General features: G+C 44.8%; 1 protein-coding gene across 1 annotated transcript; it reads right to left on the minus strand.

Annotated features, from left to right (window-relative positions):
* Nucleotides 1-4,060: 4,060 nt before the first annotated feature.
* Nucleotides 4,061-17,764, minus strand: Cuzd1 (CUB and zona pellucida like domains 1). Its single transcript, XM_050137817.1, has 9 exons — nucleotides 17,683-17,764; nucleotides 15,572-15,722; nucleotides 13,547-13,761; nucleotides 12,154-12,304; nucleotides 11,635-11,852; nucleotides 9,289-9,461; nucleotides 7,656-8,047; nucleotides 5,889-6,157; nucleotides 4,061-4,233 (listed from the first exon to the last, which is right to left on the minus strand). The coding sequence occupies exons 1-9, from the start codon at nucleotides 17,762-17,764 to the stop codon at nucleotides 4,061-4,063; spliced, it is 1,824 nt and encodes a 607-aa protein (XP_049993774.1).
* Nucleotides 17,765-18,356: the final 592 nt, after the last annotated feature.

An 18,356-nucleotide genomic window follows, 5' to 3' on the forward strand; every position in this document is an offset into this window, starting at 1 on the left:
AAAGGAAGGTCGGATAGGGGAGCAGGGAAGCACACATCTTAATTAAGGGAGCCATCTTAGGGTTGGCAAGAGATTTGGTGCTCCCAGGTGCCCAGGGCGATGTCCCCAGTTAGTTCCTGGGGCAGCTGAGGACAGAGAACCTGAAATGACCCTATCCTATAGCCATACTGATTAATATCTTGCATATCACCATAGAACCTTCATCTGGAGATGGATGGAGATAGAGACAGAGACCCACACTGGAGCACTGGACTGAGCTCCCAATGTCCCAAGATTTTTTTTTTAAATATCTGTTACTATTTGGGTGCTGATAGGTGAGTGGCCCTCTTTCTTTTCTTCTGGAAATGTGAGAATACATTTCCAGATTCTGCCAGCAATCAAAAAGTAAAAAAAAAATAAAAATGAAGCGCTCTCTGAGAAGCCATTGTTCATTTTCTTTAAACTCTTTTAGCAGAACAACTGAACGACACAAGTCATTGAAAGCAGCCTTCAAAAGGGTTCATTTGCTTGTTTCATTTTGAAGGGAAGAGATCAGGGCCTAGCTTCTGGAGGTCCCGCTTTCAGCTTGCAAATGGAAGGGCTGAAATAGAACCATAAGAAGTCAGGGGCTTCTCTGTGAGCCTCACGTGTGTACACAGTCACGTTCTCAAAACATCTGGGAAATCAGAAAACTACCCAAGAAAGCTGAAGAGCAAATAAGAATGGTCAGTAACATTCTGTTCCTGAAGCAGATGTCTGCCCTCACTTTAATCTCCCTGCTTCCTGGAAGGAGAAGCAGACTGTGCTGTACCCAGAACCTTCAAAGTTATCACTTGGTTTGTTTTACCTTTTGAGACAAGGTCTCAGTGCCTAGCCCAGGTCGGCCTTGAACATGTGACCCTGTTTGGCACACTTTCTTTAAGAACACAGATTTGAACAAAGTCAATGGTTTTATTCTTTCCACTATCCAGAAATATTCAGTAGAAATATTTAAACATTTGTTGTGGTGGTGGTGGTTTGGGGGACAGGGTTTCCCTGTAGCTTTGGAGCCTGTTCTTGAACTCATTCTATAAACTAGGCTGGACTTGAACTCACAGAGACCTACACAACTCTATCTTCCAATTGCTGGGATTAAAGGCGTGTGCCAGCACTGCCCGGCTCAGTAGAAATACTTAAAATGAGTCCTCATTTTTGTCCAAGAAATTGTTTCAGGCTCTGCTGATAAAAAAAAGCATGTAAAAAAGAAGATTAAAAAAAGTCTTGCCTTCTGAAGGGAGGACGGTGGCATCTAGTGGGACCAGGGAGCTAACTCTGAGTGCCTAGACAGATGATGAACAACTCACATGACCTTAGGGACCGCTTCAGTTTGATTACAAGAGTATCATCAGTCGCAAATTATCACCTTGGTGAGACTTGTCTCCACCCTCTACCAGGGAAGGACAATTTCAGAGAAGGCAGAATAGAGTTTGAGGTGTTCATCACCTGTAGGAAGCAGTGAGGCCTCATCTGCACTTATCAGAGCTGGCCAGGTGGGAAGTCTGGCCTTCCACGCCCGCTCTTATTCAGAACAGAACTGGAATCCTTTCATTCTGAGCATGCCCAGTGGGGAGCCAAGAGTGAGGTGACGACCTAAAGGGAGCAGAAAGCACCAGGTGGGGTGGACCACCGCTGCCCCACTAACTGGCACGTGCCTGGTATTCCATGCCTATCCCTTTGCTTTTGGCTTTTCTGTAATGTTTGTTTAAGTAAGTCTCCTGAGTAAGGCTTAGAAGTAGTTGTTGCTTTGGAGGATATCCTGAAAGCCATGTTTTAGGAAGGAAAGTTAGAGGTAGGTGCCCAAAGGTAATATCAAATGTCCTTCACTGGGCTTCTGGGAATACTCCTGGCTAGGGGCTCAGCACTGCCATTCCCTGGGAGCTTCCATAGGACAGTGGCCCTACCCAAGTTCACAGCTCCATTTGAGCAGCCCTTATCCAAAGAGGACTCTTCGCCAGTGGGGAGTTGAGCACAGATGCCCCTGGTTGCTAGGAAATGCTCTCCTTCACTTATAATATCCCCAGATGATATTAACTCCTATCAAGCCCTCTGGTAAGTTGTAGAGACAGAGAGTGCGGGTAACCTGGGCAGTACATCCAAACAGGGAAGAGGTAAGGACGTTCCTAGCTCTCCAGCTCCAGATCTCTGGCCTTTGATCACTTTACTATGGTAACCCTCATTATATGCTCTACTGAGTCTCCATGCATCATAGTTTTCTTAGAATGGCGTATTCATGCCCAGAGTGTCTGAATATCTACCGTGATGGCCAGCACAGAACACATAATCGATTTCTGATAGTGAGATGGCTGATAGGCAGTGACCAGATCAGACAGTTGTGCCATCTTAAGAACTTTGTGTGAGGCTGGAGAGGCGGCTCCCCAGTTTAAAGTACTTGCTGCTCTTGCAGAGGACCTAAGGTCAGCTCCCAGCTTCCACATGGCAACCACAACTGTCTGGCTCCAGTTCCAGGAGATCCAGTACCCTCTTCTCAGCCTCCCCAGGCGCCAGCACACACGTGGTACACATACATATATGCATGCAAAACACACATACATGTGAAATAAAACTAAATAAACCTTTTTAAAAATTCAACATGATCTGCCTATGACTAAAGAAGCTTTTAGGTGCTTTTATGTTTTATTAAAAGGTAGTTTGCGATAGTGAGATTTAAATTGTTGGATGGACCTAGAGGAGAATCAGTACATAAATATTTGAGAAGCCTTTGAAAGATCTGCACTAAGATGTTAGAAAGTAAATGGAGAATATCTGCTTTGATTTAGGGCAGAAAAATCAGCAGGCCTGTAAGGACTGGGTGATGTCTTATATCCATTGTATATCAGTGGATTCCCTATAATACATGGTGTCTATGATATATATTTATAGAAGAAAAACATAACAAAAAATAAAAGAAGCAAATGACTTTGGCATTCTGGGATGCAGCTACCTATTGAGATCTGGAACATGAAAATATGTGTTTTCTGGAAAGATGGGGTTGTATTTTTTGTCTAACGTAATTAGCTTTGGTGTTGGCGGGTATAAAATAGTTCATTTTAGGGCCTTCAATAACATCTGCTCAGACCCACAGGAAATAGAAGAGGAACGTTTCATCTCATAACTCAGAAAGGAATCTGAAGTCTCATTTTGCCATCAGGTTCTTCCCAGCAAAGCCCCTCTGTGCGCTGCAGAGGGCAAGGCGCTCAGACTACATATCAGCAGTGGACTGAAGAGCCCTGTCCTTTGATGTAGGTGGGTCATCTGTCTATCTGTTGCTTTCATTGGTTAATTAATAAAGAAACTGCTTGGCCTTTGATAGGCCAGCCTTTAGGTGGGTGGAGTAGACAGAACAGAATTCTGGGAGAAAGAAAGCCGAGTTAGGCAGTCGCCATAGCTCTCCTCTCTGAGATGGATGCTGGTTAAGAATATTCCCGGTAAGACACCACCTCGTGGTGCTACACTCATTAAAAATGGGTTAATCAAGATGTGAGCATTAGCCAGTAAGAGGCTAGAGCTAATGAGCCAAGCAGTGTTTAAAAGAATGCAATTTGTGTGTTGTTATTTCCGGGTATAAAGCTAGCCATGCGGGAGCTGGGCGGGAACGCAGCCCGCACCTCCCTACTACAGTCCTTCACTTCAGTTTCAAACTAGAACCTTCTAGCATTCATATTTGCATTTATTCTTTAACTTTTATAGATGGCATATTTTATTTAGCCTCTGAGAAAGAAGCTGAGTTGGATGTAATGACTCACACTTTTAGCTCTGGCACTGGAAGTGCAGAGGCAGGGTCTCAGGGAATTCAAGGCTAGCCTGGTGTACATGGTAAGTTCCAGGCCAGAGCTCCATAGTGAGACCCCGTCCAAAACTGGTGACCAGAAATAATATTTATTCATTTCAGCCATCCCATAATGAAACACACCCATCACCATGATATGAACATAAAGGTACATGTGTTTCCTTTTCAGGCCTTCCTGGTTTATCCCTTGTGGGCACGGGGATCTGTTTCCTCCAGCAGCCATGAGAAGACAAGGGGCCTTCTTAGGGTCAGCAGCTAGTAGACCTGCAGCCTCTGGTATCTGTGATTCATCCGCTGGTTTACAAAGTGCCTTACTGTGACTGCAGCCACAAAAATCACGTTGAGAGCAAGAACCATGAAGGAAAAGAGGTGCAGGTGGCTGAGAGGCTGGCTTGGAGTTTCTACTGTGTGTGTTTGAGGCAGAAGTCCTGGAATTAGAAATAGTTTTACTATTAGTACTGCAAAATTTTGGCAGTATTCATAATTTCATGTTATGCACTATCAATCTTTTTTATTATTTTAAAAAATACCAATCCAAATTCCCATTCCCTCCCCTCCTCCCACTCCCTTCCCACTCCTCTCCCGCTCCCTCCACAGACCCACCCATCCCACCCCCTCCAATCCTAAGAGAGTGAGATGTATCCCGCCCTGTGGAAAGTCCAAAGCCGTCCTTACTACATCTAGGTTGAGCAAGGTATACATCCAAAGAGAATAGGATCCCAAGAAGCCAGTACATGCAGTAGAGGCAAATCCCAGTATCACTATCAGTGGCCACTCAGTCTGCCCCACTGTCAACCACATTCAGAGGGACTAATTTGTTCCCATGCTCGTTCATTCCTGGTCCAGTTGAAGTTGATGAGCTACCATTAGCTCAGGGAAACTGTCTCAGTGGATGAACCCCTCATGGTCTTGAGTTCCCCAGACCCCCCAAAAAATTAATATGGTATGTACTCACTCAAAAGTGGATACTAGCCATAAACAAAGGACATTGAGCCTATAGTTCATGATCCTAGAGAAGCTAAATAATAAGGTGAACCCAAAGAAAAAACATATATAGACCAACCTAGAAATGGGAAACAGACAAGATCGTTGGGCAAAATTTGGGAGCATGGGGGCAAGGGGTAGAAGGAAGAGGAAAGGGGGAGGGTTGAGGAGAACTTGATGGAATGGGATGGTCGAGATGGAAGAAGGACAGATATGAGAGCAAGGAAAGAGATATCTTGATTGAGGGAGCCATTATGAGGTTAGCAAGAAACCTGGCTCTAGAAAAATGCCCAGGAATAGACAAGGATGACCCCAGCTAAGGACCCTAAGCAATAGAGGAGAGGGTGCCTGAACTAGCCTTGCCCTGTAGGCAGACTGATGATTATCTTAAATATCACCAGAGAACCTTCATCCCACAACAGATGGAAACAGAGGCAAAGACCTACATCGGAGCACTGGACTGAGCTCCCAAGGTCCAGAAGAGGAGAGGAAAGTGTGAGAATATGAGCCCTATAGATCTTATGCATGAATTAATACGTAATTTCAACTTAATAGAGGGGGACAATTCTCAAACAATCTGAATTCATCATATGTTTTATCTTAGGCCATCTAGACAGTCTTTGAGTCTTTCCTATATAACCTATCAGGTTTCAGTATGCCCAGAAGTAAGTAGGTTGTCTTATGTTAATATAAAATGGTCTATTGTGAAAAGATAATTTTTTTTCCCGAATAAGCTCTGGTGTAGGCACTGGTTGCCTTTGTTCCTCATTTAGAAGTTAAAATGGATTATTTCTAACTTGATTATCTGCTTAGACATCTATAACAAGGAACTGGGAAGCTCCGGGAAAGTTGTTTGTAGCCATGGGGAGAGTACACCTCCGTGCTTAAAGGCTGCATGAATGGCACAGTACTGGTGTACTATGGATTTACATGTGCACATACAGTATACATGACGGAAGTAGTCCTCGTGTGCATTTAGTCATTTGTATGCTAGAACTTCTACTTTAAATCCCTAAACTGTACATCTCAGGAACAACAGAGTTGAGCCCCATTTCACGAGCCACGAGGCATCCTTAGATCATGAACAGCGTGTTCCTACCTGAGTTTCCATTTGCACGTCGGTCCCTCCTCAGGCGTATTGGTCCTATGACAGAATCAGTCTTCCACTTGTATGACGAAATCTCTCGTTTCCTTCTTGAGATGCAGCCTTGATTGCAGCGAGACGTTTCGTCGTTGGTATCACAGATCAAGATCTTACACTTCAGATACACAGAGCTCAGATGTCTCAAGAATTTAAAGGCATTAAACTGGAATCTTCCATAGTGTCCAGATAAGGGATACACCTGGCAAGTCTCATCCTGACTACATCTGGAATAAAATGTAGGGACAGTCAGAAGGTACACGGAAGCTGTTCCATATGAGAGTGAGACAATACAAGCTTTGTTCAATGCGTGAATCTAGGAAGCTCTCTAGAAAGACATCAGTGGTTCAGAGTGCTGTGAGCTTGAGCAGTGGAACTGGTTCTGGGAAAGGCAATAAGGTTCTGCTCAGAGATTCCTGGCCCTGTGAGCTACCAGAAGGTCAGCACCTGCGCACTGTGGCTCAAACACCTCTCCTAAAGTGCTCGATATTGATGCGCAAGTGCAGCTGAATACCCATCAACTTTTAGGGGGAAAAGGGGTTTTCTTTCAAAACACCATGACCTTTTTTCTCAAAAAAAAAAAAAGCTACATCTATTTACTTGAGAACATCATGTTCTAGGATAGCACACATTCCAAGTCCCTGCAGAAAATAGCCAAAATATACAAAAAGCAAAAACACAAAAAGGCCCTTCTAGACAAAAGGTGAGTAGTATTTTCCCCACCAGCAAATATTTTATAGTCACATTTTAAAAACCAAGGAATATGGACAGCCTCTCTAAATACTTAAACTTGAGTTATTTGTGGCTAGTACACAGTAACAATTTTTAAATGATCAAACTTACTTAAATTCCATACTAGGAAATTTATATACATACATATATATATATGCATTCATACAGATATATATGCATATACATAGATATTTGTAAATACAAAACTTACTTTATTAAAATCATTACTACTGTGGACTGGGGAGATTGTTCAATCGGCAAAGCGCTTGATGCACCATCATGAGAACCTGAGTTCACTGCCCAACACCCACATGGAAGTCTAGTATGCCTGCAATCCCAGTATTAGGGAGACAGAGTGGGGACAATGACTGAGTTGTTCCTGGCGTGCCATTTTAGCTGAATCCACAAGCTCTAGGTTCAGTGAAAGATTCTATCTCAAAAAAAGTAATAATAATGAGGGGATGAGGATCAGTAGTTAAAATACCTGTCACGCAAGTGTGAGGACTAGAATTTGGATTCCTCGTCAGAGCCTACACAAAAGCCAGGTGAGTGTGGTGGCCCACCTGTAATTCCAGCACTCAGAAGGCAGAGACAGGGAAAATCCCAAAGCAAGCCAGCTGGCCGGAATAGCCTGCCAGCATGTTCCACGTTCACCTGAGATACCCAGCCTCAATGAGTAAGATGTAGGGTGAGACTCTCGGCATCAACCTCGGGCCTCCACAGAAGCATACACCCGTTCATGTGGATACCCACGTGTGCCAATGCACAAGGAACATGTTTTCATACACATACCACACATACACGTAAATAAGAAAAATTAATTAAGAATCAGGCAGCCTTTGAGGAAGACAACCGACACCCGTCTCTAGCCTCCATGTGCACACATGTACACATTCACTCATTCACCCACAAATGCATCCACACATCAAAGAGAAAAGAAAAGAAATAATACTTCTGCTGGCAAACACAGAGAGCCACTACACAAGTGCATACCCGCTGTTGATTAAGTCATAGGTTGGAGATGCGAAGTCAGAAGTGGGAGAGGCTCTGCACGTATCCAGAAACACCACCAGACTTGGATCCGAGGTGTGCAAAGTGACTTGGGCATAGAGAGTTTGGTTCAAATCCACATAATACGGTGAGTCATGTATACGGTCTTCAAATGAGCTGGACTCGTACAGAGCCATGCTGGTGTTGTATTTGCCCAGGACACTTTGGTTTTGTATGATGTCATCTTCAGTTATGTACATAATCTCCACAGTAGAATTGTACTCCATCTCACAGGTCACCACGATCTGGAGGTGCTTCTGACGGGTGATGACTGCAGACATCGGGGACTCGGTGAAGGCGATTATGTTGGTGTAAGAGATAGAGTGGTCCTCTATCTGCAGAATAAGTAGGAATTCAAATTTTACACGTTTACCCATCAAGATTTCGGAGCACAGAGAATGATAAGACTTGCGGGGAGCAACTTAATTTCCTTAAGTCAGCTTTCCCATCAAATACTCTCAACCTAGCATGTGTTGTACCGGAGCAGTGACCTGCAGGAGGAGGAAAGTGACAGATGCAGCTTGTGATAGGAAGAGTGAAACATGGAATTGGGTAGGACTTTCCTTTGATTACATTGACATCATTGTGGACCGCAAATTTCCCGCTCTATAAAGACTGTAAACTCACCAGCCTGGGCCTGATGGTACAGACCTATAACTTCAGCTCCCAGGCAGGCTGAGGCAGGAGGATCACAAGTTTAAAGCCCGCCTGAACTACAGAATTCAAGTCCGGGGTGAACAATTTAGTGAGATCTTGTTTTGAAACAAAAATAAAAAGCAGACTGAGGATACAGCTCGGCAGCAGAGGGCTTGCCAAACAGGTGTGAGGCCCTGGGTTCTATAGAAGAAAGACTGAACTCTGCCACGGTTCCTCGCTAAAGAGGCCCGAGTTCATGTGGCTAATCAGGAAGTTCCCCAAATGTGTGTAGATAAAAGCTGGGCCTGAGTGCACCCTAGACATCTAGGAAATAAAGCCTGTGTGTTCATTTTTGGAAGAAAAAAATGAACAGAAGAAAACATTTACTTCTTAACAGTTCCTCTGGTCTAGCCTCCGTCCTCTTCAGGCACAGAGTGGTTTAAGGTTACAGTACGTATCTTAGAGGGGCCTTAAAGTGTTGACAGTACTTGAGCTCTTGAAATGGTAGTTTTAAAGTGTGCAGACCAAATCACAGACTTACGACACTTCGTATTTAAAATGTGTTTTTGCTTTCTGCCTTTTCCAGGAGAATAAGATCTGAAAATCCAGCTCAGTTCTACCAAATACGTGATGTAACAGTCTCCGCACAACTTTTCCTGGTAAACTAAGGAACTCTGACCACAGATGTTCCAACTCCCTGCAGTGAGGTTTCAGAGCTCTTTGCCTCTGGGAAAAGCATCCATCCTCCAGTTACCATGCAAATGAATGAGAAAATCTTGCCTCTGTGTATGGCTGGGTGTGTGCACATCTATGAACATGCTTTCTTAGTCCAACCATGGGAGTTTGATGTCATTTGTGAAAGACGCACAGAGCATCTTCATGCCTGTGTATGGCCGTGTGTTCAGGATTTGGCGGAACCCAGCTTTGGGTTTCACAGTACCTTTTTGATTGTACCGCACTCATGCAGAGGGATAGAGAATTCTATGACGTTTGTCACACTCGGTCTGCAAGCTGGGTCATTTAGTTGCAAGTTATTCTCATTGTAGTTAAGTGACTGCAGGTACGATTTGCTTATGATGACTCTCATCTTGTCAGAAGCACAACTTAAAGATGCTACCAAGAACAAGGAGGAACAGGAGAGAAAGAACAATCACATTTTGGCCAACTAGGTAAACTTTGCATTTTCAAGACTTCACGTGCAAACGAACCTACTACAAGGTTAAATTTGCTGAGATTGGTGCCGCATGCCTTTAATCCCAGCAGTTAGGAGGTAAAGGCAGATGGCTCTCTGTGGTTCTGGGTCAACCAGGGCTACATGGTGAGGTCTCATCTCAACAAACAAAACAAAAATAGACAACGTGAACCCACCGGGCTGGGAAGATAGCTGTAAGTAAGAGAACTTTCTGTGCAAGCATGAGGCTCTGAGTTAGAATCCCCAGCACCCCCATAAAAGCCAGGTGTGGCCATGTTCATGACTGTAACCCTAGGACTGTTGGGGACTGAAACAACAGGATCACTAGGGTTTGCTGACTGCCAGCCTACCTCCAGACGTAGAAGGTAGAAGACTGACACAGGCAAGTAGTCAGTGAGTTTTTACAATGCCCATTGCTATCTTGTGTAGAGTTCTAGTCTATACATCTAATACTTTTATACATTTTAATTAAAATAGTTACATTGCTTTACCCCTTTTCCCATCCATTTCCTAATTCCATCCTAAATGCTCTCCCTCTAACTCTTTTCATGCCCCTGTTTCCAACTTCATAGCCTTTTCTTTCCCAATTATTACATTATATATCTTTAAAATATAGCATTACAGAAGATATTAAGTCAACCAGACCCTGCATTCTACAGAAATTATTTTTAGCTTAATGGAGTCGTTGACTTCCTTCTGCAATAAGCAAGGCAGAGAGCAGATCCTCTTGCCTCTGGTTTAGCTATATTCCCCAAGTATGGGGCAGGCTGGCCAACAAGGCTAGCCACATTCAAGATAAAAGCTNCTGTGTGGGTGGGCTGACTCTCTGTCCTGACTTCAGCTCTCCAGATGTCCTCTGTAGAGCTGTTGATTTTCAGTTTGTTCAGCTTCTTGTTGTGAGCATGGGGATGACTTACATTCTTCACACAATGAAGGAAACACTGAAAGCCCTAGATTCATTTCTCCCCACCCTTCCCCTTGTTGGAGTAACGGGAGAGAAAGAATCACATTTTGACCAACTTGGACCATTTTCAAGACTTTGTGTGCAAACCAATCTACTAAAGGGTTAAACATGCTGAGATTGGTGCTGCATGCTTTTATCCCAGCATTCAGGAGGTAGAGGCAGGTGTCTCTCTGGAGTTCTGGGTCAACCAGGGCTACATGGTGAGACCTCGTCTCAACAAACCAAACAACAACAACAACAAACCACCTGAACCCACTGGGCTGGGAAGATAGCTGTAAGTAAGAGAACTTTCTGCACAAGCATGAGGCCCACAGTTAGAATCTCCAGCACCGCCATAAAAGCCACATGTGGCCGTGTTCATGACTGTAACCCTAGCACTGTTGGGGACTGAAACAACAGGATCACTAGGGTTTGCTGACTGCCAGCCTACCTCCAGATTTAGACCCCGTCTCAAGGGAATAAGACAGAAAGTGCTAGAGCAGGACATTACACGTCCTTCTCTGGCCACACACACACACACGCACACGCATACACACACACGAATACATGATTGTATGAACATGCCCACTCATGCACACACACAAAAGAAACAAACATCTGAGCTCACAGTCTTAAATAGGTAAAAGACAGACACAGGCAAGTAGTCAGTGAGCTTTTACAATGCCCATTGCTATCTTGTGTAGAGTTCTAGTCTATACATCTAATACTTTTATACATTTTAATTAAAATAGTTACATTGCTTTACCCCTTTTCCCATCCATTTCCTAATTCCATCCTAAATGCTCTCCCTCTAACTCTTTTCATGCCCCTGTTTCCAACTTCATAGCCTTTTCTTTCCCAATTATTACATTATATATCTTTAAAATATAGCATTACAGAAGATATTAAGTCAACCAGACCCTGCATTCTACAGAAATTATTTTTAGCTTAATGGAGTCGTTGACTTCCTTCTGCAATAAGCAAGGCAGAGAGCAGATCCTCTTGCCTCTGGTTTAGCTATATTCCCCAAGTATGGGGCAGGCTGGCCAACAAGGCTAGCCACATTCAAGATAAAAGCTAAAGGAGCAAAGTCTATGTACATAATAATCAAAGAGCTCAAAATAGGTTAAATGTCATGAAAAGTGACTTACTAGTGTTGACATCTTCGGTATAAATTGAAGTATAAGAAGCAGAAAAGCCCCTGTAGGAATTGGCATAATCTGTAGATAGCACAACAGTCATGGAGTTTGAGGAAGACTCGAAGGTAGGCTGCCCACGACCACATAGTTGTTGGAGCAGGCCAGATGTGGTGGAGGGGCCATCGTACAGTGCGATGAAATCAAATCGGCAGTGATCATCCATCTCTAGTCTAAGAAGGAAGACATCCAATGTAAAAAGCTTTTCAGACCACTCCAGGTCTATTGTCCACCGTTCCTTCTGAAGCCATGGGGGATTTTTTCCTTACAGTGACATCTCAGATGGGTGATGACAAATCTAGAACCTTGTCAGTCCCTGCACAGGACACCAAACCTCCAGGGAAACCCTCAACAGCACTGATAAGTGTTTTCCTTCTACGCTGGTTCCATGAAAAGGACCCACAGAGATTTTTTTTCCTCCCAAGGCTGACCTCCCAGGTGCTGGTGGTCACTACAGTAGGCCACAGTACTTACAAGACATCTTTAAAGTTGAGTTTTATCTTATAGCCTTTTTCCACTTGTATGTGCCACACACAGTATGCCAGCTCAGGGTGTGGCTTTGGATAATTGGGACTGGTGAAGGATCCTTCCAAAGTGTCCAGGTAACCACCACAGTCTGGAATAGCTGAAAAGATACAAAGATGGTTGTCACTTTTCTGTGGCATACGGGGTTTACTAGGTCCTCCCTGAGTGTCACACTGTCTTCTGTGCGGGTCACATTTGAGGCTCTCATCTTCTATTGCTCTTGGGGTGTCTGAGAGCACAGCTTTGCCCTGCTGTCGAATGAATCATACTAAGTGATCTGGTTGGCTAGAGAGACCCCGCCCCACCTGTATGGATCTGCAGAACACAGCCGCATCTGCGGGGCTAGTGCTGGAGGCTGCTCACCCACTATCACCGTCCTGTCTCACCGGCTTCCAGCAGAGCAGCTGCTGTTCTAGGCTGTGCTTTCCTAACAGATCTGCTTGGACTTCAGCACAGAGTCCTCTGCTACTCTCTCCTCTCCCCCTCCCCCTGTCATGCTAGTGCTCGAAGCTCAGCTCAGACACAACCTTTCTTGGCGCTTCCCTGCCATCGTCAGTTCAATAAGGGACAGCATGGCAAAGAGAACACAGGGAAGCGACCTGGAAAACCCTAGGGAGCTATAGAACAGTCTAGGCTGGCTGACTCATAGAACCCACAACAGGTACAGTGTCCACGTCAGCTGTGAGGAAGTGGCCTGGGTCTAGCTCCAGAAGAGCTTGGTGTCTCCACCTTGGTGGTTCTGGAGCACACGATATCAATGTCAAGATGAGCTCTTCTAGGACATTGAGAGGGAAGCTGTCCTCAGGAAGCTGCTGGCTCGAGTCCATGGCATTCTACCTGCGGTCAAACTGGAACGGGGGGCCAAGTAGGTAGAATCATGGAGCATCTGCCTAAGATAGGCTCAGTCTCCCTCCACAGGTGCTCCCCACTCTTGTTGTCAGACTCACCCCCAGGAACCTGAGAGATACAAAGGTGCAAGAGCCTCCACCCACATCGGATGAATCAGACCAGGGGAGTCTGGTCCCTGACAGATGTCACAGAGGTCTCAGGTAACTAAACAGTTTCTCTCCTTTGGGCTCAGGCACAGCGCTTGCAGACCTGTAGCTGTCTGCAGAGCCAAATCTGTCTCTCCAGGGGACTCCAGGTAGAGGGAAAGCGCCTCGAGTTTCCCCAGAGCAAAGAATCAGATTTTCAAAGGTGGTGACAGAATCTGTGGTTCCTATACACAGAACTGGAGAGCTACCTTTCCTCCAGGGAGAACTCAAGAGCGCAATGTCCCCAGGATCTGGTGGGACCCGTGCTTGCAAAGGGCTGTGGAAAGGATGTGCCTAGGACAACTTACAGTTATCAGGGGAGAAGAAGTAGTAGAAGATGAAGACACTTCTCTGGACACTTGCAGGGTCTGTGACTATCTGAAACGTCAGTGAATTGTTGGATGATTCGAATACAGGCACGAAGTCATTTTCACCGCAGACCTTCCCTAGGAGAGGCCCGGAGGTGGAGCGTCCATCAAACACCTCGATGCTCTCATTTTCACACCGTCCGTCCGGATCGAGCCTGGGAACAGAACACACCTGTGGTTGGAGAAGAGCCACTGGCAAAGTGGTTTCAATATACTGTCCCTGTTCAGAGCAGCACAACAGTTTATAAAGTTGGGGCAAAATGGGTCATTTAAACCTCTCCAAGTCCAGTCCTGAGCCCCACCGTTCTTCAACATCACACCACAGAAAGTGAACTCACTGCTAGTGCGGGTGAGTGCTCAGAAGCAGGCCGAGAATCCAGGGCTGCGGGCTCCCCCTTCCATCGCCCCTGTTCCCTGTGCCTGCATGGTGACTAGCTGGTATAGAATCTTTAAGTCAGGATACAGCCTCACTAATATTTGATAGCCAAGCTCTTGAAAATCAAGTCCTCCTCCATGGCTACCTTCTGGTGCAGCATCCTCCATCTTCCCCTTCTTCCCCACCGTATGCTCATCTGAAGGATGGTCCAGTGCCCTGCACTCAACACGCAGCCCAGGGTTTCTAGTTTCTGCCCGTGCTATCAGATTCTTTCCCAATGCCCACAGAGGAGCTATGTCCAAGATGGCTTTGAGTCAATATCACAGCCCAGAGAAGCGGAGCTTCTTCCACCTTTACCTCACTGCCCTATAGCTTTGAACCAGAAATTTGACCTTGCTTTCTCTTTTGTAAAAGGACCATCACACTTAACTTTAATATGAGGTTTTTGTTTTGGGGATTCCTAGCATGAAGCAGCTACCACAGGCTTTGTTCACAAGAATCTGCCCCCATGAACACTGTTTTCTTCTTGCTGAGCTTTGCCCTTACCACAGTTCTGCTCGTTCTCTTTATAGATCAAATATGGGGAGGGGTAGAGGCTTCTCATAGCTCTACTGATTCAGGAAGGCAGTGAGTTTGCCTTCTTTGCATTGGACTGAAGGTCAGCCAATTCCTGCTTCTGCCATGTAGAGCCCTGGTGCTCCAAGGATGGTGGCTGGAACAGGAGCATCAGAGTCACTAGAAAATTTGTTTCTTGTGCAGATTTTCAGGCTCCACCCATATTATTTAAATTAGGGAGTAAGGACCCCAACATGGTCCAGCATGTGACTTTGATGAGCCCTCTTGGTGATTCTGGCAACAACAGAGTGAGAACCATTAACATGGTATAAGAACAGGGGCCCAAGAGCCAGGAGGCTGGGATTCAATCCCCTTCCTTCATCTATTATTTGGTGGCCCTGGTCCCGAGAGTGGTTTCTCTGAACTTCCTTATCTACTGAATCAGGTTGCACCTGCTACAGAGAGGTGCTGAGAAATCACTAGGGCAGATCTTATGAAGTTCCAAGACTTTGTAGTACACAGAGTCTAGGATCTTAGCACGGCATAGTGAGGGCATCACAAAATGGAGAAATGTATGCTGTTTTTAAATAAAATTTCAAAATTGGTCAGGGCTAGGTCCTTGGAGACTGTGATCTCACTGTATAGGATGCAGTCTCGGACTGGGTTTGGAAGCTTCTGTGATAGCTGTAACGTAGATGAGAGTTTGGGACTAGAGTTTAAGATTTTAAGGTCTAGAACTAGAATAGCTGAGTACCAAACTTGATGATTCTGTGCTCTAGTTGACTGACATTAGCAAGCTCCTTGAGTCTGGACCTTTAGCACTGGCCTCACAGCACCTGTGTGACTCAGATTTTGGATTGCCAGTCTTCATTGATGACCAGCAGCCATAACTGTAATCATCATCATCATCATCATCATCATCATCATTATCAATATTGGGACCCCTTCATTTTCTGGAGGCATCTGAGTTCTCTCCACACAGAAGACATCTCCCATGCCAGCATCCCCCTAGAGAAACTGAAGCCTCCACTTACTGGATATGGGGGAAGATGATTCGGATGCTCTGGTTTTCAGGTCTCTCTATGGTCCAGACACAGGTCTCGTCAGCATTGAGCTGTAGGATGAAGGCTTTGTGGGTCTCTCCAAAATTGGACCCTGCCAGACTGGCCGTGCATGTTGATCTGCCTGGTAGATACTATAGTTAGCACTGAGGAAAGGAGCAGTCCCTGTCCCCTCAGCAGGCACAAGGATTCAACCTCCCACAAGGAATACAATAGACCAAGACACAATCAATGGCTTTGTCCTTCGTGTCCTGGGGGAGAAATTACAATTATTCTACATGTAGTCCATAAAAAAATATATTAGGGCCTGAAGGAAAACCTATCTAGAGTAGATAAACAATTCTTACAATGCAGCAGTTAAAAGACAAAGCCATTCATCCAGTTTCTTGATTTTAGGGATTCTTGAGTGTGTGAAAGAGTGTGTCTCTGACTCTTGTGCCTTCTCTTAGGCACTATTCCTTCTGTTGACTTGTCTTGTCCAACTTCAGTGTGAGAGGTTTTGTTGTAGCTTGTTATTTTTTATTTTTATATTCTATAAATGAATGAATGAGTGAGGGAATGAATGAAAATCTAGATTTCAGTGTAAAGGTTAAGACCAGAACTGTCATTTGTGCCTGCTGGAATAGGAAAAATCAGTTTTCTCCAATGGAGTGACATTGTCTATATCAGTCATTCAAGGGCAGACCTTATGTTCGGCAATTGACCAACATATAATAGACTCAACACTTTTTATGTGAGTGTGCATTTATTTGTTTTAGTTGTTGTTTCTTCTTTGGGTCTTGATGTGCTTTGTTTTCTAGATTTTGTTTTTGTATTGGGTCTTTGGTTTATTTTTGAGAAAGAACTTAAAGTTGGGTGGGTAGAGAGATGGAGAAGATCTGAAAGGACTTGGGGAAGGAGAATAATATTATCAAAATGTTTAAAGTTGTTTTATATAATAAAATTATTGAAAAAAAAGAAAGATGAGGCCAGTGAGATGTCTCAGCGGGTAAAGGCACTTGTTGACAAGACTGACAACCGGGATCCAATCCCTAGAACACACATGGTAGAAGGAGAAAACCAACAGCCAGAAGTTGTGCACTATAACATGTGAGGACGCATGTGCTTGAGCACACATGATCAAAAAATATTAAAAGAAACATTAAAGACAAAGAACCCAGTGGAAATGGGTAAAATAAGGTATAGCAGCATATATTTGTAACTGAAGCATTAGGAAGTCTGAGGAGGGTGTCTCCCATGCAAGAGGCCGCCTGGGATATGTAGTAAGACCCAGCCTAATAAATACACACACACATACACACACACACACACTCACACACACACACACACACACACACATTCAAACACAAACTCCAGCAAAGACAAAATAGATACATTTTCCAAATAAGACTGATGATCCAAACCTCTATGTATTTAGAAACAAATCGTGTGTTCTATTTCACCTGTGACTGATGAATGAAACTTCAGTGTTCCCCTAACAATAATTAGTTTTGCATTTGTCAGGGAAGAGAAAGCAAAGATAATTGAGAAGGGTAGCTCAGCTCTGCCCACCCAGAATCAGCATCTTCACTGAAACCTGCTGTGAATTTATCAGTGCTTCCCTTTTCTCCTCTCTTTTTGATTTTAGAAATGTTCCGTGTGCAGTTCTAGTCACAAGTGCTATCATATTGGAAAACTTTAGATGCTTTCCCTTTTAAGAGAGACCCTTTCTTGTATATAGTATCTGTTAGAACTGCCAGAGTATGGCTCTGTATTGATTTACCCTCAAAAGTTCAGCAACTGAAATTCACACTCTCTTAAAAATTATGTCCATATCTATTCCCTTTGGTGTACAGCCTTAAGACCTGATGCTAAAAGTGAAGTTACACAGAGAAATTGTGTGTGCCTTGTCTATTTCAGGGAACATAGCCACATGGGCAATAAGGACATGACCACTAAAACACCCCTCTTCCAGAGAGCACCAAGGTGAGTTATTCTCTGTACGGAGGGCAGCAGATAGGAAAGCTTTCTAGGTTTTGGAAGAGGACCACTGGTAAAAGCAGGTCTTCAATGTTTGAGTTGAAGAATCTGGTTCCATTTCTTACCTTCAGCCACCGTGGACGTCAGCTGTGCCCCACAGGAGGCAACTAAAGCGGCCCAAATGAGCAGCCTTCTAGTGACCTCCATCTTTGCAGGATGCCTCAGGGCTCACAGGCTTTTATATTTCTGAGTTTCATAGGATTTCTGGAAACTCGGGAAACGTGTCAGTTTGGCCACGCCAGTGGTGAAGCTGGTGAGAACGCCACAGCTGTGGGGCTGCATCCTGGCCAGCAGTCTCCCACATTGCACTCGTTCTTCCAGGTCACTCCTCAGAGGGCTGTGTGCCAGCTGCCCAATTCTACTCAGGGCTCAACTGCTCCATCGCAGCTCCTCCGGCCTTGATCTGTACTTGGGCCTTGGCCCCATCTGTGCAGATCATGAGTGAGGTGGTACCACTGGCTGGAGGGCTGGGGAGGAGCAGAGGATGGGGAGGGTAGCACAGTGCAGGTCAGGCCTCCCTGCAAGGATTCTGACCCTGTCCCTCTGAAGCAGATAAAGTGGGTGGATGAGAGTCCTTCAGGTACTGAGCTTGTAACTCAGAGTCTGAAGTCCTGGTGTCCAACAGGAGACTAGGAAGAAGGGTGTGTATGTGAAAAGGTTGCCCATTCCTTCGCCTTTTTGCTTTCCACTCAGTCACTGAGAACACGTTCATGGCTCACTGTTCTAGGAGTTGGGAATG

This window comes from Alexandromys fortis, unplaced genomic scaffold (genome assembly GCF_014885135.2).
Source record: "Alexandromys fortis isolate MF-2015 unplaced genomic scaffold, M_Fortis_MF-2015_v1.1 scaffold_3, whole genome shotgun sequence".
NCBI classification, from domain to species: domain Eukaryota; kingdom Metazoa; phylum Chordata; class Mammalia; order Rodentia; family Cricetidae; genus Alexandromys; species Alexandromys fortis.

Coding starts and splice junctions, on each gene's coding strand:
- Cuzd1 (XM_050137817.1), bottom strand. CDS start 17,764: ATGGAGGTCACTAGAAGGCTGCTCATTTGGGCCGCTTTAGTTGCCTCC. Junction 12,305..13,546: donor CTTCTTCTCCCCTGATAACT/GTAAGTTGTCCT, acceptor GTATCTTTTCAG/CTATTCCAGACTGTGGTGGT. Junction 9,462..11,634: donor TACCGAAGATGTCAACACTA/GTAAGTCACTTT, acceptor TGTTCTTGGTAG/CATCTTTAAGTTGTGCTTCT.